We start from the raw sequence: 24,572 nt of genomic DNA, 5'->3' as shown, positions 1-24,572 counted from the left end.
TTTATAGGGACAGTCCCAATTTTGGGGTCTGTCTTATATAGGATCCTATTACCCCCCACCCCATGTCCCGATTTTTCACATTTGCTGTCTGGTCACCCTACCTTAGACTGAGTGTCTTGGAAAACTGAGTGGATTTGTTTTTAATGGAAGCTGCCTTGTGTCAGTCATTGGTAATGCCTCATGCTAAGGAACTGAATTTTTGATTTCTCTTCCCTTTCTCAACGTCCAGGAGACATGTCTGCACCATGCCCATTTCTAGAATTACAGGGACAGGTTTTCAGATGCATATGTGCCAATGTAGGCTCACAAATAGTCAGTTGCACATAGCTGGGTGCACACCAATTGGGGTGTTTGCACATCGGGGTTGAGCACATGAAGTGTGCTTGTGTAACACTGACAGACTCTGGTCGTTGGTAGGCATGATAGAACCTGGGACTTCTGAGGCTTAGTGTATGAGCCTCTACTGCATGAGCTAAAAGCCACATGGCTCTGAGCCAAGGCTGTAGCAGACTCATCAATCTCTAGGTGGTCTAGGTACCACTACAGGGGGACAGAGCACCACACTCAGCAGGCATGGGTTACATGTGCTCATCTGAGAACATGGCCCATGATTGGTACTCTCCTTAAGCTTGTATTTTGTTACTTCACCGATAGGCACACTCCTCTCTTCTCAGGTTCCTCTGATACTATATCAAATTGATTGTAATAGAATGTTAGGCTGTATCTGATGCAATTGGTATCAATGAAGCACTTAAACCAGAAATTACTTGTTGATTTCACCACTTCTACCCTTCACCAAACTCACATATTATTTTATATGAAGCAGATGACTTACATTAACACTCAGCTCTTACATCCCTATTCGTGGATCTCAAGCACTTAGTAAGCTGATTTATTTTACGCTGCATTTAGGAACACTGTCTTATCTTTTTTGGTAGTAACATGTAGACACCCAGACTAGAATTCTTAAACAATTATTTTTGATGCATTTGGAATGGGGGGAGAGGGGAGCAAAGTTTTAGTTGTTTTGTGTTTTGAAGAGGGAGGGAATGTTTTCTGAGGGGAAATGTCACTATTTGTTTGCAAAACCTGGACCACATGTTTGCAATGTGCAATGGTTCCTCTTCTAGTGCAAAGCCTTCCGGGTTCTCAGTTCTGTTGAAGATTGCAAAATCCCACAGTGTAGGATCAAAAATTCTCCCAGATGACAACAGATTTCACAGCACAGCTGTTGAATTATTGGAAAGTGTAGGGTCGCAAGTTGTCTCTCTATTGTAAAGAGGTGTAATTTTTTTTTATTTAAATTGATTGTATGAAAACAAGAGACTTGTAGCCTGGATAAAGGCATTATCTGAATACAAATATTAAGGATAAATTGTGGCATAGTATGTTTGTTTGCAGGAACTTAACTTCCCTGAAGCTTTTTAACAATAATAAATGAATTTATAAAGCACCCTTTTGCCACAGGTACTTGAGGTTCTGTACGACATAATAAGGACAAATTAAAATTATATACTATCATTATAATGAAACCCACCCTTTTAAAATACAGAGAGATGAAAACTATGTCAGTGCTCTTTATTCCTACCCTGCATCACTCCTACCCCACTTATGCACTTCTTTTCTATCATTACTTTTTAAAGTTAGAATTGGAAAACAAATCATAATAAATATCAACATATGTTAGTACAGAGACTACCAGTTAACCCTCCCCACCTTGTCCTCTATAATCCAATTATCAGCCCCAAAAGAAAAAATAGAGGGAGGTAGCTGAATGCTCCCAATGTGAATGGATAATGGTTATATATAATGCTAAGCCATTGATTTCTGTACAGCAGGAACTACTATAGCAACCATGCTGAATTGCGTGTGAGTGTTGTGACATGGGTCGCTGGCCACAAGGGACTCTGATGAAACTACCAGATGCCTTTTCCCTTGTGGCCTGAACTCATTCTCTAGACTGAGATGCCACTAACCTTGCCATGAACTCTGTTACTGCGTATTGCAAGTTTAATATCACAAACCTCTCCACAAAGCCTGGTCAGTGATTGTCAAGGTTCCTTCCCCACTCTGAACTCTAGGATACAGATGTGGGGACCTGCATGAAAACCCCCTAAGCTTATTTTTACCAGCTTAGGTTAAAACTTCCCCAAGGTACAAACTATTTTACCTTTTGCCCTTGGACTTTATTGCTGCCACCACCAGGCGTCTAACAAATATATAACAGGGAAAGAGCCCGCTTGGAAACGTCTTTCCCCCCAAAATCCTCCCCAAACCCTACACTCCCTTTCCTAGGGAAGGCTTAATAAAAATCCTCACCAATTTGCATAGGTGAACACAGACCCAAACCCTTGGATCTTAAGAACAATGAAAAAGCAGTCAGGTTCTTAGAAGAAGAATTTTGATTGAAGAAAAAAAGTAAAAGAATCACCTCTGTAAAATCAGGGTGGTAAATACCTTACAGGGTAATCAGATTCAAAACATAGAGAATCCCTCTAGGCAAAACCTTAAGTTACAAAAGGACACAAAAGCAGGAATATACATTCCATTCAGCACAGCTTATTTTATCAGCCATTTAAAGAAATCATAATCTAATGCATTTCTAGCTAGATTACTTACTAAATTCTGAGACTCCATTCCTGTTCTGTCCCCAGCAAAAGCATCACACAGACAGAGAGAGCCTTTGTTTCTCTCCCCGGCCCCCCCAGCTTTGAAAGTATCTTGTCTCCTCATTGGTCATTTTGGTCAGGTGCCAGCGAGGTTATCCTAGCTTCTTAACCCTTTACAGGTGAAAGGGTTTTTCCTCTAGCCAGGAGGGATTTTAAAGGTGTTTACCCTTCCCTTTATATTTATGACAGTGATGATTCAAGATGTATTATTTTCACACATGCTGGAACTTGCCTTTTTGAGTTTGTACTGTCTCTGGACTGCTTAGCAGGAAAACAATATTCAGCCTGCAGGAACCCAGAGTTGCAAAGATGACAAGTCATATGTTTTTTCAACACGGGAGGAAAAAAAGCCTTCTTACTGACCATGCAAGGAATAGAGAGTCTGTGAGCAGGGGAGGTGGGAAATTATATGTGGAGGGTTTACTCTCATTCTGATACTTTTCTCTCATTTCAAGGAGCAAAAAGTTAAGACCCACAATTCAAGTTACATAGACTTTGCAAACAAGAAGAAACAGTAGTTTTGGCTGGTGGGTGGTTTTCTTTTGTTTTGTTTCCAGAATTAGTACTTAATGCTTTTACTGCAATAAAAATAATAGCAACATTTCAAGGTTCATCAGCATCCCTACAACAACAACAACATTGTGCGTGTATAATATAGGAACACAGGTCTTTTGAGGAGACTGATTTCAAGGAGGGAGTTCAACAGAGTGGGGAAGAAATTTAATTTAAAACTTCCTGAGAAAAATACTTTGGACGGTAGCTTTTTGTAAAACGCTATTCTTCTTCGAGTGCTTGCTCATGTCGATTCCATTCTAGGTGTGTGTGCGCCCATGTGCACAATTGTTGGAGACTTTTGCCTTAGCGGTATCCATAGGGTCAGCTGCAGCACCCCTTTGAATGCCATGTTCATGCGTTGGTATGTTAGGTCCTGCCTACCCTACACCCTCTCACTTCCTTCTTACCCATGACGGTTGGTTGGAGCACCTTGTCTTGCAAATCACAAGAGCATTAGCAGTTCTTTACAACCTCTGTTTATTATCTTTGTATATAGTTTGTAGGTACTTAGCCATTAAGTTAAGTGTTAGGTTAGTTTGATAGTTAGAGTCCCGGCTGGGACTTCGCCTCGGAGCAGGGCATGCCCCGCTCTCCCAGCTTCAAACCATGCTCATCATGCAGCAGGCCGATGCCTAGTGGTGACCCCCATGACAGCTGTTTGAAGTGTTTGGGGGAGTCCCATAGAAAGGACAAGTGTCGAATCTGTAAAAACTTTCGACATAAAACACAAAAGGAGCAGGATATCCACCTGAGGGCCCTCCTCATGCAGGCTGCGCTTCGTCCTGCATTGGAGCCTTCCCACTCGGACCCCACACCAAGCAATTGGATTTCAGTGCGGAGTGCAGTGCTGGCACCGGGCTCCTCCCAGCACTATTCCCCCTTGCTGGTGCCTAAAAAGTGGCAAAAGAAGAGCCCCCCAGCACCAGAAGGGAAAGGGGCTTTGGGCAAAGGCCATGTGCCTGCCCTGGGGCTTCACAGGGCTACCATGGAGGTTGGACTCCCCAGCCCAGCCAGGATCCACCTCTGACTCTGGGGAGCGGCAGGGGACCCCGGCCTCTCCCAGGACTCTCATTGCCCGAAGCAGCCCTGGCAGCTAAAGAACAAGAAGGCCATCTGGCACCGCAGATGCCGCAGAAGGCTCAGCTAAGACTTTGACATCTAAGGGCAAGCTGATCATGGGACACCTCATCGGGCAGTGGAGCACCGTCAGTCACTGGACCTCAGGCGCAGATCTCCATCTCCGCAGCCTTGGACCCAGGCACTGTATCCTAGGTCTCTGACCAGAAGGCCCAGGTCCTCAACACACTCTACCTCTACAAGACATGGGACACCAGAGTCGAGGCACCGGTACCAGCAAGCTTCCCATCAAAGATCAACACAGCCCAGGTCACCTTCGCCAGACAGTCTCCCAGACGTTAGTCCCTGCCCGGGTGAGACCGCTCCTTGTCACGGCATTGGTCCCATTCTCCACGGTACTGTTCACTGGGCAGGCACCGTTCCTCGCCCTCGCCTTGCCAGTCGCCAACCAGAGTCAGTCGACAGACTCAGGCCTCGATGGCTTTGCCCTGGTTGCCGGAAGGGCAATGGTATACTGGCATACAGAGTATACTTATAAAGTTTGTGGATGATACCAAGCTGGGAGGGGTTGCAAGTGCTTTGGAGGATAGGATTAAAATTCAAAATGATCTGGATAAACTGGAGAAATGATCTGAAGTAAATAGGATGAAATTCAATAAGGACAAATGCAAAGTACTCCACTTAAGAAGGAACAATCAGTTGCACACATACAAAATGGGAAATGACTGACTAGGAAGCAGTACTGCGGAAAGGGATCTGGAGGTCATAGTGGACCACAAGCTTAATATGAGTCAACAATGTAACGCGGTTGCAAAAAAAGCGAACATCATTCTGGGATGTATTAGCAGGAGTGTTGTAAGCAAGACATGAGACTTAATTCTTCCGCTCTACTCCGCGCTGATTAGGCCTCATCTGGAGTATTGTGTCCAGTTCTGGGCGCCACATTTCAGGAAGGATGTGGACAAACTGGAGAGAGTCCAGAGAAGAGCAACAAAAATGATTAAAGGTCTAGAAAACATGACCTATGAGGGAAGATTGAAAAAATTGCATTTGTTTAGTCTGGAACAGAGAAGATGGAGAGGAGATATAACAGCTTTCAAGTATGTAAAAGCTGGTTAAAAGAAGGAGGAAGAAAAAATGTTTTTCTTAACCTCTGAGGATAGGACAAGAAGCAGTGGGCTTAAATTTCAGCAAGGGAGGTTTAGGTTGGACATCAGGAAAAACTTCCTAACTGTCAGGGTGGCTAAGCACTGAAATAAATTGCCTGGGAGGTTGTGGAATCTCCATCGTTGCAGATTTTAAGAGCAGGTTAGACAAACACCTGTCAGGAATGGTCTAGGTAATTAATCCTGCCATGCGTGCAGGGGACTGGACTAGATGACCTCTTGAGGTCCCTTCCAATTCTGTGATTCTGTGGTCCGAGTTGGACCAGGAGTTCAGCCCGTCGCCAAGGAGAGGTGATTCGCCGCCGATTCATGATACTGGTGCGGCACCTGCAGTGACAACGTGGCAGCAGTCTGCTCAATGGCCGTACTGGAACCCATGAGGCATGCCAGTAATGCCGGTCCCGTGTTCCCACCAGTCCTCCCTGGCTGCCTCGGACAAAGGGCCCCAGCACCACTGGCACTGGAGTCAGAACGTAACACCGAATCCAATGCAGGGAGAGCGCACCAAACCCAAGCACCTAACGAGCTGTCGCCGTATTGGGAGGGGGAACCTGCTCCTCCACAGGTGGTGCAGTCATCATAGTCTTCCCTGGACAAAGCGGTGGCAGGTCCCTCCAAAACGGGCAGTCCCCCCAACAACTTCAGGGAGCACCAGGCCCCCCTTAAAAGGGTTGCTGCTAATTTGAACCTACTAATTGAGGAGGTTGCGGAGGAGTCCGATGACCTCTTTAACGTTATATCCTCCTTCGCCCCAGCCTGGGTCGCGCTGCCCGTCCCACCCAGGGTCCTTAAAATTGTCAAGTCATTATGGCAAACATCCTCTTCCATTCTGCTGACTTCTAAGAAGGCGGAAAAGAAGTATTACATCCCTACAAAAGGGTTTGAATACCTCTACACACACCCTCCAGCGGCTTCACTGGTCACGTCCGCTGTGAATGAAAGGGACAGGCAAGGTGACGTTAGTGGCACACCAAAGAACAAAGATGCCAAGAGACTCGATTTATTTGGCAGAAAGATTTATTCAATAGCCAGCCTACAATTCAGGGTGTGTTAGGCAGGTACAATTTTAACCTGTGGGACTCCTTTAACAAATTCAGAGAGCCCTCTCACAGGATCGAGCCCAGGAGTTTGCTGCTTTGGTGGACAAGGGCACAACGGTGGCAAGAAGGGCCCTCCGAACAGCCTGGAACACTTCTAACTCAGCAGCCAGGATAGTTGCTTGTATGGTGGTCATGAGGCACAGCTCCTGATTGCAGTCCTCCGCGTTGCCCCAGGAAATGCAGGCCACTATTCAGGACCTCCCGTTTGAGGGGGCGGGGCTCTTCTCCGAGCTCACGGACTCAAGGCTCCATGGCCTTAAAGACTCCCAGGCCACCCTCTGCTCCTTGGGCCTTCACCCTCCGCTCCTTGGGCCTTCACCCTCCTTAGCAGTTCAGGAAGCCATTCCATCCTCCACCTCCTCTGCCCCCGCAGTCTAGGTCCTGGGGAACTCTCCAATCGGGTTCCTACATGAGGAAGGACAGAGACAAGGGGTCTAAGTGGCAACACCCTTCATCTTCCCGCTCATCTGCTCAGCCTGATCCGCCCAGGAGGCCAGAAGCAGTCCATTTTGAGGGTGCACTCAAGGATGACGCCCAGTCACTTCACTGGATCCACCCTCCCTCTCTCTCCTCGACCGTCTGCCCCGCTTCCGGTCAGCCTGGTCTCAGCTAACCTCGGACCATTGGGTGCTAGAAGTAATATCCTCAGGTTACATCCTGCAGTTCATAGCGCCAGGTTGGCCACGCCAGCATTGGTTCGGCATGCTCCTGAACCTCTTGGCCACTCCATTCCAGTTACTGCTCAGGCTGGACCTACTATCCCAGAACCATGGCAGTCTCCTGCATGCAAATCTGGCGGCACTGCATCCGACAGCTTGGCTACTGCGTAGTTAAATGCACAGGAGCAGCAGTGCTTGGCTGATGTCCAAGAGGTCCTGTTGGGCAGTAGAAAGCCCTCCACCAGAGCAACCTACCTGGCCAAATGGAAGCGGTTTGCCTGCTGGACCTTGGACAAAGGTGTTAAGACTGAGCAAGCCTCACTGCAGTTAATCCTGGACTACCTTCTGCATCTCAAGCTCCAAGGCCTATCCCTTTCATCTGTCAAGGTCAACTTGACAGCTATCTTGGCCTTCCATCTGCCGCTTGAGGGAAGGTTGTTTTTTGCCCAGGACATAACTGCCAGGTTCCTCGAGGGCCTTGAACACCTCTACCCACACATTCCTCCGTGGGACCTCAATCTGGTGCTGTCTCGGCTCATAGGTCCCCCCCTTCGAGCCTCTGGCTTCCTGCTCTCTCCTCCTCCTTTCCTGGAAGGTTGTGTTCCTGATTGCAGTAACATCTGGCTGCTGGGTCTCTGAGATTAAGGCACGCACCTTGGAACCACCCTATAGGGTCTTTTACAAAGACAGGGTCCAGCTGAGGCCAGACGCAGCTTTCCTGCCCACGGTGGTCTCTGTTTCATAAGGGCCGGGACATTTACTTTCCTGTCTTTTTTTCTAAAGCCACATAAGTCGGAGGAGGAGGAGCGTAGGCTGCATTCCCTAGATGTCAGAGGGTGTTAGCCTTCTACATTGAAAGGACCAAGCCATTCTGCAAGTCGACGCAACTATCCGTCACTGTGGCTGACAGGATGAAAGGTCGCCCAGTGTCTGCTCAAAGAATTTCTTCTTAAATCACCACCTATATTAGCTGCTGCCACAATCAGGGAAAAGTGCCATCCCCAGTGATGGTAACTGCTCACTCGACCAGGGTGCAGGCCTCTTTGGCAGCTTTTCTGGCTGAACTGCCTATCCAGGACATCTGTATGGTGGCCACCTGGCTGGCCGTCCATACATTCACGGCCCACTATGCACTTACCCAGCAGGCCCAGGACAATGCTGGCTTCATAGAATCATAGAATATCAGGGTTGGAAGGGACCTCAGGAGGTCATCTAGTCCAACCCCCTGCTCAAAGCAGGACCAAAATCCCCAATATTTGCCCCAGATCCCTAAATGCCCCCTCAAGGATTGAACTCACAACCCTAGATTTAGCAGGCCAATGCTCAAACCACTGAGCTATCTCACCCCCCGGTATGGCAGTACTACAAGCTGCTAAACTGTGAACTCCGAGCCTACCTCCAAGAATACTGCTTTTGAGTCACCTAGAATGGAATCGACATGATCAAGCACTCAAAGAAGAAAAAACAGTTACCAACCTTTTGTAACTGTTGGTCTTCAGGATGTGTTGCTCATGTCCATTCCATTATCCGTCCCTCTACCCGTCCCTCTTGCCGGCAAGAAGGAACTGAGAGTGCGTAGTGTTGGCAGCGCCTAATATACCGACGCATGAGCATGGCACTCAAGGGGGCGCCAGAGCCTACCCTATGGATACCACTAAGGCAAAAGTCTCCAACAACTGTGCACGTGGGCATGCACACACCTAGAATGGAATGAACATGAGCAACACAGTTACAAAAGATGGGTTACCAGTTTTTTCCTGTGGAAGACAAAAGATAACACTGATTTAAGATTACTGCATTCTATTAATAACGTATCCTTATTTTATTTCAGTTACCATGCAGCAGGTAGCCAGGACAGTGGCAAAAGTGGAGCTCTCAGACCATGTGTGTGATGTGGTGTTTGCTCTTTTTGATTGTGACGGTGAGTGGCTTTAATCTACTGTAATTGGTCTGACCTTTTCATAGTCCCAGCATGTTCCCAATGTGTTGTGTAGTTTATCTGTATTTCAAAAAAAAAAAAAAAAAAAAACCCTGAAAGAATCAAGCTATAAAAGCCAAATATGTTATATTTGTGCATTTCAATAATATTTTCTTTTGAAGGGATGAGTTGGTTGTATCTGACAAACCTGTATCAGCATCAGAGCACTCTCCTACTGTTCCCCATTTTGCCATTTATAATGTAGAGAGATACTAAAAGTAAGATCAATAACCAAAGGCAGTCAAAATGAATGAGATTTGGAGATTTGCTTTCTTCCACCCCACCCCCACCCCCTCGCCCCAACTGGCTTAATTATCTATTGTTTTCATTTCTGCTCTCCAGCTTATCAGTAGCATGAAAATACTACTAGACTTTGGCCTTCCATAGCATTATTATCCATTTCATGGTGGTATTCACTGTTCCCTTCACACTGTTATAGTTCACTGTTTGTGTTGTGGTCTGTATTAAAAGCTTATACTTTTCCAGAGGGTTTCGTTAATGGCATTCAGTGCTCTCTGAAAGTTTTCATATATCTATCTAACTTAAGAGTTTGAGGGTTTTGTAGGTCAGATTTGTGACTGAATAGCTCACTGCAGAGAGAAAGCAGACTATCTTCTGCTCCCAGAAACATTATACGTTTAACATAATTAGCAATTATGGCCTATTGTTGGTAATAAGAATATTTAGCACTAACACGGTACTTTATATTTACAGCTCTGTACAAACACTTGCTAATTAATGGTAGCAATGTGCATTGCCAGGCAAGAAGCCTGGAATTTATTCCCAGTAGTTTGCTCTTTCTGGCCTGCTCTTGTCATTCAAAAGCAATCTCAGGTTGATTAAGGAGGAAAATTACTGAGCTCAGAAGTGTCTCCAGCCATATAGGATGATGACTGCAGTGCAGGTCTCAAAAGTGGGAGCTGAAAAGTGGAAGTTGAAGAGATCCGAACTCCTCCAGCAGGGATGCTGAATTAACAATTTTTGGTTAACTCAATGGCCAGCTCAGTGAGTAGATGCACTGTGTCCCCTACACAGCAGAACCAAAGTTCAGTTAAAGAAACTAAGAACCATAATCTCTAATGCTAAACTAGGTTTTGCAGATCTCATATATAAGGATTTTATTCCAGCTGTGGTGATTTTTCAATATCCCACTAACTAGTTTAATTTTTCCGTTGTGGACAGAAACTCAGGGCTGGATGATATCCTCTGTGAACAGTAGCAGAAACATTCAAAACTGCAGTATACATGCCATGCCTTCAGACATTCAAGTGAAACATTACACTCTGGTAATAATTGGACCAGGCAAACCAAGAGCATCCTCTGTGCAGAGGCATTTTGTGGAGTAAGCAATGAGTGTTAATCACACTTACATTGTGAAAGTGAATATACTTAACTACAGAGTCACAGTGATTGTGTCTGCATAATGTACGACGAGCCAGAACTTAATTCAGTTTGTAATGAGACTAGTGAGACTGGCTACTTCAAGCACTGTAACTCTGAATATGGAAGTTCAGTAGCTGCCCTTCGGTGAGTATATTGGGTACTTTGTTTAACCAGCCTATCCTCCTGTGACATTACACTTTTCTGTGACATCATGGCAGGAAATCATGCCAGAAGCTGGGAATAGGTGACAGGGGATGAATCACTTGATGATTACCTGTTCTGTTCATTCCCTCTGAAGCATCTGGCTTTGGCCCCTATCAGAAGACAAGATACTGGGATAGATGGACCATTGGTCTGACACAGTATGGCCATTTTTATGTTCTTATGAAATGCCACTGCTGAACTGGAGAAGCTGATTAGCCAACTCATAACATCACTCCAGGTTCTTGACAGCACTGTCACAAAACATATCTTTCTCCTGTAATTATCACTTAAATGGCATTTTATATCTTCAGAGTACTTTGTAAACACCAATTGTCATAGTATTTCTCTGAGGTACGTAATAATAAATGAGTTGTTATCCTGATTTTACATCCAAGGAAACTGAGTTAAGTATTTGCCTAAATCCACAGGGCAAATCATTGGCAGAGCCAAGAACATAACCTAGGAGAATTTACCGTATATCTAGTTATCTAGTGTATTCAGTGGTAAATCAGGTGCTTCTGTTTTAAATATTGGTAGACTAATGGCTCGTCATTTTTTGCTTATGTTTTCTTTTAATATACAGTAGGTCCATTGTGCCTTCAAAGGAGTAAATGTACTCACTATTGTGACAAAGCTCTGTCCTTGTCTCAGTGGTCCCGTGCTTTCTGGCGGATTTCACTAGCCTCAGAGGTTCACTGTGACCCTCCACATAGCCCTTCTCTCTCTAGAGGCAAGGTCACAGCCTACTGAGCCATTTTAATCATAAGCCAGCAAGGAAGGTGAGGAGAAGTAACTCTCCCTTGCACAGTCTCGGTCGTCTCCCAGTTTCAGCGATTAATCAGGGAGGGGAGGGGGGAGCCCGGGCCCGCCCTCTGCTCCGGGCTCCTGCCCAGGGACCCTAATAGTAGCAGCTGTGGTAGCTGACTTTTTGGAACTAGGATGTGTACAATTCCCTGGGCCACTTCCCCACAGCAGCCCCCACTCAATATCTCCTTCACTGTTACCTCAGGGCCTCCTTCCTTGCGCCTGATATGGTTTGTACTGCTTAGTTCCTCCAACAGCACAGCTTCCTCTTACAGCTCCTGACACATGTGGCCAGCTGACTAACTGGGAGGCTTTTAATTCATTTCAGCCAGCCCCTAATTGGCTTCAGGTGTCCCAATCAACCTAGCTATCTTCCCTGGCTTCTGGAAAGATCTTAATTGGCCCCAGGTGTCTTAATTGACCTGGAGCAGCTGCCATTTACTTATCCTGGTAACAGGGATCTCTTTAGCCTGGCGCTAATATATTTGTCTCCCACTACTTTTCTATAGCCATCTGGCCTTGCCCCGTCACACTATGTAAAGCTATCCAGCAGGACTGTCATCTCACCCATTTTGATGTGCGGTCTATCCTCTGATACTGTGTGTGTGCACATAGATAGTTTTGTGTTCACTGTTGATTAAATGATAAATGCATCTTTGCAATTGTGTCCATTTATTTCCCCTCTTGCTTCCAGCTTCATATTCTTCCTTGTCCCTTTGGTGAAAGAAAGTTGAATCACTTTTTTCCTAAGTAGTTCAATAGCGATTCCTGATTGCATCTGCAAGCCAGATATTTTGATCTGTAATTAGAGTGAATTGAAATGGTCTCAATTTGCATGGTCTCAGAGGAGATTCTGTTGACTGTTTTGATACCAAATCTTTAGAAGAAAAGACTGTTCTGTTACAGAAATCTCTTCAGAGATAGGAACATACCATAAAAGCAGACACAGATCTCTTCAGTTTCATTTAGCCCATGAATACAGACTTTTCTAAATATGGGTTAAGGAATGAAACTGCTGACATTTTTTTTAACATGGTAGCAAGTCCTGACGGTGGCTGAGGGAGGAGGGGAGAGAGTGGTTAGAAAAGGATACTTAACCTTAAATGTGGTCTTAAATGAGACTCCACAGTTTCATATTGGAAGTAGTTATGTGGTTGCTTTTCTATCAGATAACATAGAAGCTAAAGATGGCAATACTGGATTAAGAAGTGGACTGCAGATAGAGAAAAGGATTGTTCTAAATCAGCACAAAGAGCAGAAAATAAAGTTAGCAATGAGACCCTGTTTTTAGGAATAATTATGGGGGTTTTCTAGTTCCTTTTATGTATGTACACAAAGTGCAGAAAGAACATGGGAGGGCTTTGTTCAGAGAGTTATATTTCCAAAAAGCCTTCAGTTTTCAAGCTTCTTAAAACCAGTCTGAATGAATAATATCCTGCACAGTAGATTTTATTGGGCCCCTGTCAAGGTTCCTCCCCCACTCTGAACTCTAGGGTACAGATGTGGGGACCTGCATGAAAAACCTCCTAAGCTTATCTTTACCAGCTTAGGTCAAAACTTCCCCAAGGTACAAAATATTCCACCCTTTGTCCTTGGATTGGCCGCTACCACCACCAAACAAATACTGGTTACTGGGGAAGAGCTGTTTGGACACGTCTTTCCCCCCAAAATACTTCCCAAAAACCTTGCACCCTACTTCCTGGACAAGGTTTGGTAAAAAGCCTCAGCAATTTGCCTAGGTGACTACAGACCCAGACCCTTGGATCTTAAGAACAATGAACAATCCTCCCAACACTTGCACCCTCCCTTTCCTGGGAAATGTTGGATAAAAAGCCTCACCAATTTGCATAGGTGACCACAGACCCAAACCCCTGGATCTGAGAACAATGAAAAAACATTCAGTTTTCTTACAAGAAGACTTTTAATAAAAATAGAATTAGAAATAAGAAATCCCCCCTGTAAAATCAGGATGGTAAATACCTTACAGGGTAATTAGATTCAAAACATAGAGAACCCCTCTAGTCAAAAACCTTAAGTTACAAAAAAGATACACAGACAGAAATAGTTATTCTATTCAGCACAATTCTTTTCTCAGCCATTTAAAGAAATCATAATCTAACACATACCTAGCTAGATTACTTACTAAAAGTTCTAAGGCTTCATTCCTGGTCTATCCCCGGCAAAGACAAAATGTAGACAGACACACAAACCCTTTGTTTCTCTCCCTCCTACCAGCTTTTGAAAGTATCTTGTCTCCTCATTGGTCATTTTGGTCAGGTGCCAGCGAGGTTACCTTTAGCTTCTTAACCCTTTACAGGTGAGAGGAGATTTCCTCTGGCCAGGAGGGATTTTAAAGGGGTTTACCCTTCCCTTTCTATTTATGACAGCCCCTCTGCCCAGTGCACCAATAAAGCCACAGGAAATTGGTTGAAATATCTCTGGCCAGATTATTTAAAACAAAAACAGTGTTTGCTAGGGCTTTTAAAATCAGGATGGTCTCAAAGCTTTGCTTCCTTGGAGTATTTCTTGATTTACATGAAGAGTGGGCAGGGGACAAACTCTGTAGCAATGATACAATTAGGAAGAGACAGGTTGTCTCTTAAGCAAGAGTCTAAATGACAGACACGAAGCAGGAAGAAGCATTGGGCATAGAACTGTCAGGAATCCTTTCTTCTTTCCTTGTCAAGTGGTCTTGGGGAAACAAACATATGCCTACAAAATTGATAGTAAACTAGAAAGGGATTTCAGAGACCTGGATACATTCCAATTCATTGGAAGACAAAGGCAATTCATCATGTTGTGTCTCTGAATCTGATTGGGAATAGTCCCTTCAGAGTCTGTCAGTATTTTCATTAAAAATCCCAGGGATTATAAATTACCCATAAAAATTAGCTGTGGAATAAAACTTGCCAAAATGACTCCAAGTCTAGGAAGTTTTTTAAAACATAATACATCTGTTTCAAAACCTGGCATGCTTTCTAAATTACTTCAGTGCAAAAAAGTCCCCTCAAGAATTTCCATGTTCACAGTACTCCCAGCTCCACTTCTAACTTTATAAACATTCAGCTTTGTTGTGATTATTCTTTTTTGAGTATTTTCCGTATTTCCCTTGATAAGTGTCTCATCTTGGTAGATTTCTCCCTGTGCATTTTTCCGTCTAAGATCCCAAATGCCAGTTCTGTCTATGGTGCAATACCTAGGTTCGGTAGTGCAGGATGAGTTTGGAGTTGCAGATTGGACCCAAGGTTTCATTGTGTTAGTCAGTTTAAGTCAAACTCTTATCATAGTAGTTTAGAGAGAGCCCTTTGTAACTCTTCGCAGTGAGTTTTGGACTTAACTATCTTGAGTAATTTTGTATTGTCTGCAAACTTTGCCACTTCATTGTTTTACCCCTTTTTCCAGATCATTTAAGAATATGTTGAACAGCGCAGGTCCCAGTACAGATCCCACTATTTACCTCCCTCTCACTGTGAAAACTGACCATTTCCTGTCTTTTAACCATGAGAGGAACTTTTCTCTTATCCCACGACTTCTTACTTTGCTTAGGAGCCTTTGTTGAGGGACATTGTCAGAGGCTTTCTGAAAGTCCAAATGCACTATATCCCCTGGATCACCTTTGTCCACATGTTTGTTGACACCCTCAAATAATTCTAATAGATTGGTAAGGCATGATTTCCCTTTACAAAAAACTTGTTGACTTTTCCCCCAACATATCATGTTCATCTATGTGTCTGATAATTCTGTTCTTTACTATAGTTTCAACCAGTTTGCCTGGTACTGAAGTTAGGCTTACCGGCCTGTAATTGCCAGGATCACCTGTGGAACCTTGTTTAAAAATCAGCATCACATTAGCTATCTGCCAGTCATTTGGTACGGAGGCTGATTTAAGCAATAGGTTATATAGCAGAGTTAGTAGTTCTGCAATTTCATATTTGAGTTCCTTCAGAACTCTTGGGTCACCATCTAGTCCTGATGACTCATTGCTGTTTAATTTATCAATTAGTTCCAAAACCTCATCTATTGACACCTCAGTCTGGGACAGTTCCTCAGATTTGTCACCTAAAAAGCATGGCTCCAGGGTGGGAACCTTCCTCGCATCCTCTGCAGTGAAGACTGATGCAAATGATTCATTTAGCTTCTCCACAACAGCCTGGTCTTCCTTGAGTGCTCCTGTAGTACCTCAGTAGTCCAGTGGTCCCACTGATTGGCAGGCATCCTGGTTCTGATATACGTAAAAAAAAAATTTTTTTTTGCTGTTAGTTTGTGTCTTTTGCTCGTTGCTCTTCACATTCTTTTTTGGACTGCCTAATTATACTTGGCAGAGTTTATGCTCCTTTCTATATTCCTTGGTCAGATTTGACTTCCAATTTTTAAAGAATGTCTTTTTGTCTCTAATCCTCTCTTGTACTCTGTTATTTAGCCATAGTGGCATTTTGTTTAGTCCTCTTACTGATTTTGTTCTTATTTGAGATACACATTTAATTTGAGCCTCTTATTATGGTGATTTTAAAATGTTTTCATGCAGCTTGCAGGCATTTCTCTCTTGTGACTGTTCCTTTTAATTTCTGTTTAACTAGCTTCCTCATTTTTGCATAGTTCTCCTTGTGACATTAAATGCTGCTGTGGTGGGTTTCTTTGGTATTTTCCTCCCTACAAGAATGGTAAATTTAATTACGTCCTCATCACTGTTACTGAGTGGTTCACCTCTTGGACCAGATCCTGTGTGCCAGTTAGGACTATATCAAGAATTGCCTCTCCCCTTGTGGGTTCGAGGACTAGCTGCTCCAAGAAACAGTCAGCTGCTTGACATAGGTAAAAAGAAAATCTGCCAAATTGTAAATGATCACAGATGGGGCTGCATTGCGATGTCAAAGACTTTTGCCGCCTCTGAATCTCACCAATGTCAACATTAAACATCTGACCAAAATATGAAATTTTCCTCGTTGCTATGACAATACTTGGGTCTTTGGAAACTAAGTCGTTGAACCTGTCACGCATTTTGATTTAAGACCATTGTGTCACAGAGCTCCTGATTGCAATGAATCACAAAGTAAACATTTTGATAAAAGCAGTCATTGTTTCAATTAGCACTTGGGCCTTGTCCGGAAAGGATGCAGAATTGTAATTGGTGATATAATAATACTGTCAAAATTAAATCTGCAATCATTTTGCTCAGCTGATTGTCCTGAAATGATCTCATGGGGAGAAGCATTTTTCACATTTCGTAAAATGTGAATTGCATATGAAATTGAAGTTAATTTACAATTTGCTATTTCCAAGCTTCCTGCAGGGAGATGCCATCGTGCTGAAAAGCAGCACTACTGTGAGGCCAGCCATACAGTGGCTATCAGCAGGAAACTCTGAAGTGTCCATTTTAATCAAAAACTTGAACTTCAAATATAATGTAAAATTTGTACATTGTACCAGCACTTTTCATGGCCTCACCTGTCAGGAGACTAAAGCAAAACATGAACCAGTCTCTTTTTCTCTAAAGGAAAGCAAGCTTTTGGTACTGCCCTCCAAAGATTTCTGGGCCTTTTATTTCTGTACTTTCAGGTTAATGAACACTTTTTTCTCCTCTTCCCTTAGGGAATGGAGAGTTGAGTAACAAGGAGTTTGTTGCCATTATGAAGCAGCGACTTATGAGAGGTTTGGAGAAGCCCAAAGACATGGGATTTACACGACTCATGAGGGCAATGTGGAAATGCGCACAGGAGACAGCTTGGGACTTTGCCATGCCCAAACAATAACTGCAGCAAATGGAAGAACCTGGTTAACATATGTTATTGGGGGCCATAAATCTGTACTGCTCCTGCAGAATGTAGCATTGTCAGATGCTCTGCAGATGAACACTCTTCACACAGAAATCTACTGAATGATTGTTACGCTGAACTAGAAAAAAACCACCCAGAAGACACAGACTATTAACATCTGGAGTTTTTCCAAACACCAGAACAGAAATTGAAGTCTACTGTATCTTCTCCTTTAATTTTTCCACTGCTGATGCCTGTTAAATATTAATCTCTCAGGAAAATTACAAAAATAATTAGTTCTGTGTATTGCCGCCACCAGCTTCATCTCCATAGTATGCTCCGGTGTCCAACAAAACCAGGATTTTAGGTAGAATTGAATATGGATAGCTTCAGAGAACAATATTGGTCGGAACAGTCCCATATGTGTCAAGCAGTGGGACAGAAATGCCTAGCAAATCTACTAGTAGCAAATCCTAGTCTTTTGCTCCTGAATTATTTTTAGTTTAGATTTTAAGCACTATTTACAAAAAAGTGTGTTTAAAATGAGCTTTTGAAAGAGAGCTGGGTTTACAGAAAACAATAGCAACCTTTGTTTATTACGGAAGCTGTCGGTAAGATTAAGGACAGAAGGGTCCAGCAAGGGTGAGAAGAATGCCACAGTACTTTTTCCTATAGGACTGTTTGTTTTTCCCAATTGGATTTCTTATCTCGCAGGCGTGGTGTGAAATAGGGATATGCCTGGTCAAGCAGGGGGCTGTCTGAGGCTTAGTTACTGCCTTGGATATAAGGAGTTTAAAATGGCTTAATTTTTTCCCACCTTTCTCCTCCCTCAGAAGAACCCTGCCTTGCATAAGCAACCTAACATATATGCTCTTTGTAATTCTCTTTTTAATAGGGGGCTCCTCCCCCTGTGAGGTTGTCCTTCTGTATGGGGTACTGGCTTTAAAGCTGCTATTTACTGAATGCTTCAACATTGTAAAATATTACTTTAATTACATTGGTTCACAACAAAAGCAAATGCTCATCTTTCATCTGTGTTTATGGGAAGCCTCATGACTTAAGTCACATTTGACTTTATTGGCAGAAAGTCAACAAAAATCTGAATCTCTCTCTAAAATAAACTCCTACTAAATATAAAAGGAGAAAACACAAAGCATCAGTTTTAGAGACGTCTGGAGAGTGGAATTCTGTGTATTGTCCTCACTCACTGGTAAATGTGCTTGTTGTTTTGAAAGGATCTGTCGACTGAAGTTTTACGTGGCCAGTGTTTGGCAAAAAATCTGATAACACACAGTGTACCCTAAAGTGCATTGATTAGAAAGCTTACCTTCCCCCTTTCACCTCCACAGTTCAACTCTAAGTCTGACGTTAAATATTTAGCCTTCCTTAGCTAATCTAATAACTTGCCTATGTGTGGCATGAAGTATGCATCCAGATGGGAAATAGCATTATTTCACCCAATGGAAATCAAGACAGAAATGGATTGTCCCGTCAGGTTTGGGCACCAGTACAACAGGGCTGTACCAATCATTTTGAGACACCTTTGTAATACCTAATTTGAGCATCTCTCAAACTTCCCATGCAATTGCTTCCTGCATTTTTTCTGGCACCCAGTCAGTCTTCCTTACTGGCTTTACCTCTGGGTTAGTACAAGTATGATGGGAAATAGAGTTTTTCCTGAGGCTGACGAAAACACATCATGAAAACTTATTAGTTCCTGGGCTTGTTGTTCTGTTAAGGTCTCAGAAGAAACCATTTCATCCAGTTCCAAAGACCCTAGAACCTCAGGACCAAGATTTAGCATCTTGTGTGGATTGACAAGAAAACTTTCCACTTCCACCAGGTTTCAACAGTTTCACATGAAAGATGTTTTTTCATTTTTTTATTTTTTTCTTTGAATAAGTCTTGGGTGCAAATAATTTAGCAACTTAGCATGTACAAGTCCAAGTTGTTGTCAGATAAAAAGATATAGCTCCTCTCTACACTCACATCAAGTATGTGAAACAATAGATTGTAAACCATCAAATCCCAACCACATTGCATGACTGAATATTACGGTGCTCCTAATTCACTTAACAAATCCTAATTCTAGAGCATTAATGTAATCTATTTTCATGAGAGAGAGAGCTCCACAGAGCTCAGGTGATCTGAAGAAGAGCTCTGTGCAGCTTCAAAGCTTCTCTCTTTCACCAACAGAAGTTGGTACAATAAAAGATTTTACCTCACCCATCTTGTCTCTCACATCCTGGGACTAACATGGCAACAACACACAGACATCTATTTTCATGTCCATTTTCTCAGCCCTACACTGCCTTCTACTGTGAAAATGGTAGTAGTTTTCAGTCTTTTAAATTTATTTTTACTAACTTTTTTTGCAGTTATTGAAAGTCACCACGTTCTCATGGGTATTCAGTTGTCTTTGTGAAAGGTGTTGATGTCAAAAGGAATCCACATCATAACTGGCTTCGTAAAGTTGCTAGTTTCCACCAAGAAACAAAGGACTGAATGGGCATGAAAACAACCACTTGCTTACTCCTAGTCTTTCCAGCAGAGAGGGGAGGGGAACTTACGATGCTGCTGCTGCCTCTGGTCTACCCACTCTGTGTATAAACTTGTCAACCAGTGATCTTTGACAGCTGTGCAACCTACTCTGAGAACTTCACCAGTCCCTTTGTTTTTCCTTTTTAAACAAAACTAAGTGCATATTAAAGCCCACTACAGAACTGAATTCACCAAAAAGCCTCTATGGTGAATATGAAGAACAATGCATGACAAGTATGAATTGCAAAGCTCCGATTCTACTGAGAGCTAGCTAGCCTAATCAGTTGCAGTAGTTATCCTGTCCTCCATTTTGGGTTTTCTGCTCCAACAAACACATTCCTGGGTGCATAGAGCAATCAAAAGCAGATAAATTTAAAGCAAAAGAAAGAACCACATGCAAGATATTTCAGGACAGCCAAACAATCATCCAATACTAGTTTGGCTCCTCTCGGAGACAAAAGAGCAGAGCCATCTGCAGCTGTTTAAGCTGCACAGTGGTCGCAAAGGCAGCTGAAAGTTCTAAACACGAATATGAGCACTCTATTTTTATCCACTGTCAGAAGGTCGTTGACTGAGACCAGTGCAGTCTCTACCACACCCAGCTCTAAAGCTAGACTGATGAAGTTGAGAAAACCTGAGGACTCCAGGTACTGAGTTGCTTTGATGCCACCTTCTCTATAATCTTCTCACAAGGGAGACTGGTGAACTGAGTGATAGTAAGCAGGAATCCCAGTGTCAAGATAGACTCTTGATCAAGAAACAAACAGTTGCTTGTTTAAGAGATGCTGTGACCCTACTGTCCTGAAGAGAGGAAATACACTTTCTGCTAATAATAGGTCCTGTGTGTGAGCCATAGGTTTTAATAGCCAAGAGGGACAGGAGGTAATAGGATGGACCTTATTGAGGCTGGAAACAAAGTACAGGGTCCCAAAATTGGGCCACCTTTCTATGTCATACCATGCCCTTGTCCACTTTTCAGCAGTCCAGGGCTAGTTTCTGTAGGATGAGATCCTCTGCAGAAGAAGGCATAAAGAGAGAGCTGAGGTAAGAAGACTAAAACTAAAATCCATAGAGGTGGGCATTGTTCTCTAAAAATTGCAGCAGAATCTCCGGTTATGCTTTCTACTCAGAGTAAGCATAGGGATGGGAGGAAAGAATGTGCTGACACTAGCCACCGCTGCTCACTCGTGGAACTGTTTCAATGTGTCTTCCAAATGGTTAACATGTATGGGATCCACTCATTCCTAAAGGCTAGAGCACATATATTTCTCCTAAATTCCATACGGCCGTTTGTTTCGTATGTGCCCCTTTTGAACTGAATTGGACATAAACCCACTAAATGAATGACACATGGAGCAGGAGAGACTTTTAGGACTTTTTTTTTTTTATTTGGTAAATGCATTCTTTCGCAGTCCCTGCCTGGATGAAGAAAGCAAGCTGGGTTCCTAAAAGAAGCAGTGACTTGCTAGAGCAGTGAAGAATAATTGTCTGATGTTCTGGAGCTCAGCTGCCTCTAACCTTTGATTTACGTGTTCCCAATTAAATGGTTAAAATAAGGCATAAAACCAAACTGACTTCTTTAAGGGTCAAGCCTCCAGGGTAGTTATAGATCATTTAATTTAATGGAGGGCTGTGAGCAACATGAGTGACACAATTGAAGATTTTATTTAATATAAAACAATTAAGCAAACAGGCATTAGAGTATAACCATACAGTGCAGGATACTCACATTCTAAGACGAAATGTGGGAGAAAAGTGGAGTAATAAGAAAAGGAGGGATCAGTGGCAACCCCAGGGTGAAGGATTGGGTGAAAACTCATCTGCCTTGGGTGCTTGGTGTGGACCCAGAAGGGAGACCTGGCAGTTTCGGTGCTTGAGACCTCACTAGCAAATGGCTTTAAAAAAGCCATTGCCACAAGTGGCTTCTACAGTGCCAGGTGCAGATTGCATAAGATAAAAGTATGGAAAGAAAACAAATCTCCACTGCAGCTAAAGGTTTTCTTCAGTCAGGACATTAAAGATAAAACTAGTCCTGTAGCTAAAAGAACAATTCTGCCATCTGCTGTGCAAAGCCCAAACTGATTTCAAACTTGAAGGAGCAGTGAATCTGGGAGACCTTGTTTTAGTCCTTGCAGTTCAATTTTCCTTTGAATGTGAGTCACGGAGCCTTTGCCTTTTGCCCCATATTACCTTGTCTATGTCATAAATCCGTGCCAGAGTTACAGATAAGAGTGAAAAGTAATAAATGATTTAACACCTCTCGGCCAGAATGTTTGTGTCCCAAAAACAGTTATACATTTAACATGTGTCCTAGAACTTAGGAAATGGGGTTTCAATCACTTTTGAAAAGGGCTGAATTCCATAACCCTTTGGCCAAGAGATGTTCAGTCCAGAGGTAAATATATAACCAGCAGAGGGCAGTGCTACTCACTGGAAGCCCTAAGCAAAAATATTTTGAGCGCCCTCTCCCCCACCTTCTAAAATACTAATTTCATTATTTTCACAATCCAAAAAAAATCCCAACCCTACACATCCTTCTATACTTGTTAAACAGTTCACGTTAAATAAGATGAATGATATTTTGGGGTAATGCTAAATCAAGGCCCCCCTTGAACTGCCTGGGTCTCAAACAGTTGCTGAGTATACTTACAAGTTCCAAGCATATAAGTAGGAATTATGAACAACATGAACAAACAAAGAGGCTATTTTACTGCACAGACATTATGGGAATTACGAGGGGAAAAGTTTTCTCCTATGAGTATATTCATTGGAGTGACTACACACAAAGAAAACCCCAAAACATAACTAAAACTTGGACGTAACAATTAAAATACAATATAAATCATAGTATGCAGTGCGATAGAGCATTTTCTACTCTACAAAACATCAGTGTAAAAGAACAGGAAAGCTTTGTTATATTACAAACAAGTTAAATGAAGCAAATGCAATCAGTTTGCTCACTTCTAAAAATATATATTCAGAGACATGAGTAATATTAAATGTTTTCAGTATTGTGCGTTCAAAACAAAATTGCCTCATAGAGCATTTACGTAATAGAAAGGTAATGAGGGCTGATTAATGCTTGTTACTCACTATAATTCAGCCTGAAAGAGCTTGTTCTTTTAACAAAAACTAACTAGACATTTAGTTGGGGTAAATACGTAGTTTTTTGTCTTTTCAATCAGATTGCACCCCAGGCGAAATCCTGGATGTGGCTTAATGTTTGATGCTTTGTCTGATAGTGTGGAGCTGATGTCTTTATTATATAAGGAGATAAAGATTTCAGAGTAACACAAGACTGTCATTTCTTTCAAATATGCTTGTAGTTGCCATTGAAGTTGCATGCAACCAATCAATACATACAGTCCTAATTAAACCACTTTAATTATTTAGTTGACCACATATAACGTGACCAAACAAAAGAAACATGTACAGTTCTGTGGTGCATTGAGGGATAGTGTACACGACATGACAATATATTTTTGTTAATATTAATGAAGTAAATTAAATAGAGTAAAGGGTGGCCAGTTTTGATTTGCTTTTGTGCCCACTCATTTCTATAAGGAAGGTAATCTATCAGTTGGTAGAGAAGTGTGATTATGCAGATACTTAGGAAGAGATCCATGCTCTTTAGTTTAAACACAGTGAATAAAATAAATGACAAGTTGTCTAGTGACAAAATGCTTTTGTTACTATTTTCTTGATCAGATAAGGGCAATGACCCGCTTTAGCATTCTTTAAAGGTCTCTCTAACTGGCAAAATTGAAGATCTCACTTCCAGTCCCATACTGTGGCCAAAAGGGCTAATGCGATCCTTGTACGTATAAACAGGGAAGTAGTGTACAGGATTTTAACTCCTTGTATGGCATGGCGACACCAATCCTGGACTACTATGTACAGTTTTGGTGTCTGCATTTTTAAAATGTTGAAAAATTGGAGAGAATTTAGAAAGAGCCACAGAAATTATTCAAGGGCTGGAGAAAATGCCTTGCAAGGAGAGACTAGAGCTCAATCTGTTTAGCCTATCAAAAAGATGACTGAGAGGTGATTAATGGCTGGGAGTTAAAGCCAGACCAATTCCAATTAGAAATAAGACACACATTCTTAAAGTGAGAGCGATTAACCATTGGAACAAACTGCCAGACCAGCTGCCTTTTGAGAAGATATTTAGTCAAACATTAGTTATTGGACTTAATGCAGAGGTAATGGTGAAATTTCAGGACCTATGATGTACAAGACGTCAGACTAGATGATCTAAGGCCCGTCTAACCTTAAGCTCTCTGAATAAATCTGTTCTGTCCTTATGTGCCAAAGCCTGGCAATATCTAAGCTGACGGTGCCAAGTCCTACACAGTATATCAAATGTGGTAAGGTTCTGGGATGCAGTCCACCAAGGGTTTTAAAAAATTAAATCAATAGCCTTAAACTCTACCTGCAGACACCAGCAAACCACCACGTAGATGTAATTTTCTCCATCCACACCAGACAATATTCCTGCTACTGCATGCTTCGCTTGCTTGGAGCAACAGATCTGCTTCTTCAAGAAGACTCTGTTTAGTGCATTGTAATAATCCAAAACTGCACAAAAGCTGCACAAATTTTCCAGGACCAAGAGACTGCAGTCTGCTAATATTAAGATCTATTTTTAATAAGCTGTCTTGACAATGGCTAAGTCCCCTCCTA

The 24,572-nt window shown here is 42.6% G+C and overlaps 1 protein-coding gene across 6 annotated transcripts in view; it reads left to right on the top strand.

The window, feature by feature from the left end:
- Positions 1-18,319, top strand: part of MICU1 (mitochondrial calcium uptake 1) — a 214,043-nt gene extending 195,724 nt beyond the window's left edge. For 4 of the 6 annotated variants that reach the window (XM_074958976.1, XM_074958975.1, XM_074958974.1 and 1 more), the window contains exons 11-12: positions 9,058-9,147; positions 17,185-18,319. In XM_074958976.1, coding sequence (XP_074815077.1) covers positions 9,058-9,147; positions 17,185-17,345 — 251 coding nt within the window. In that variant the 3' untranslated portion in view covers positions 17,346-18,319. The remainder of the gene's footprint in view (positions 1-9,057; positions 9,148-17,184) is intronic. The other 2 variants (XM_074958972.1, XM_074958977.1) reach the window with 2 other exon arrangements.
- The last annotated feature ends 6,253 nt before the right edge of the window (positions 18,320-24,572 follow it).

The sequence above is a fragment of the Natator depressus genome, chromosome 7 (genome assembly GCF_965152275.1).
Source record: "Natator depressus isolate rNatDep1 chromosome 7, rNatDep2.hap1, whole genome shotgun sequence".
NCBI classification, from domain to species: Eukaryota; Metazoa; Chordata; order Testudines; family Cheloniidae; genus Natator; species Natator depressus.
The sequence above is the reverse complement of the archived record's forward strand: the minus strand, read 5'-3'. Positions and strand labels throughout refer to the sequence as shown.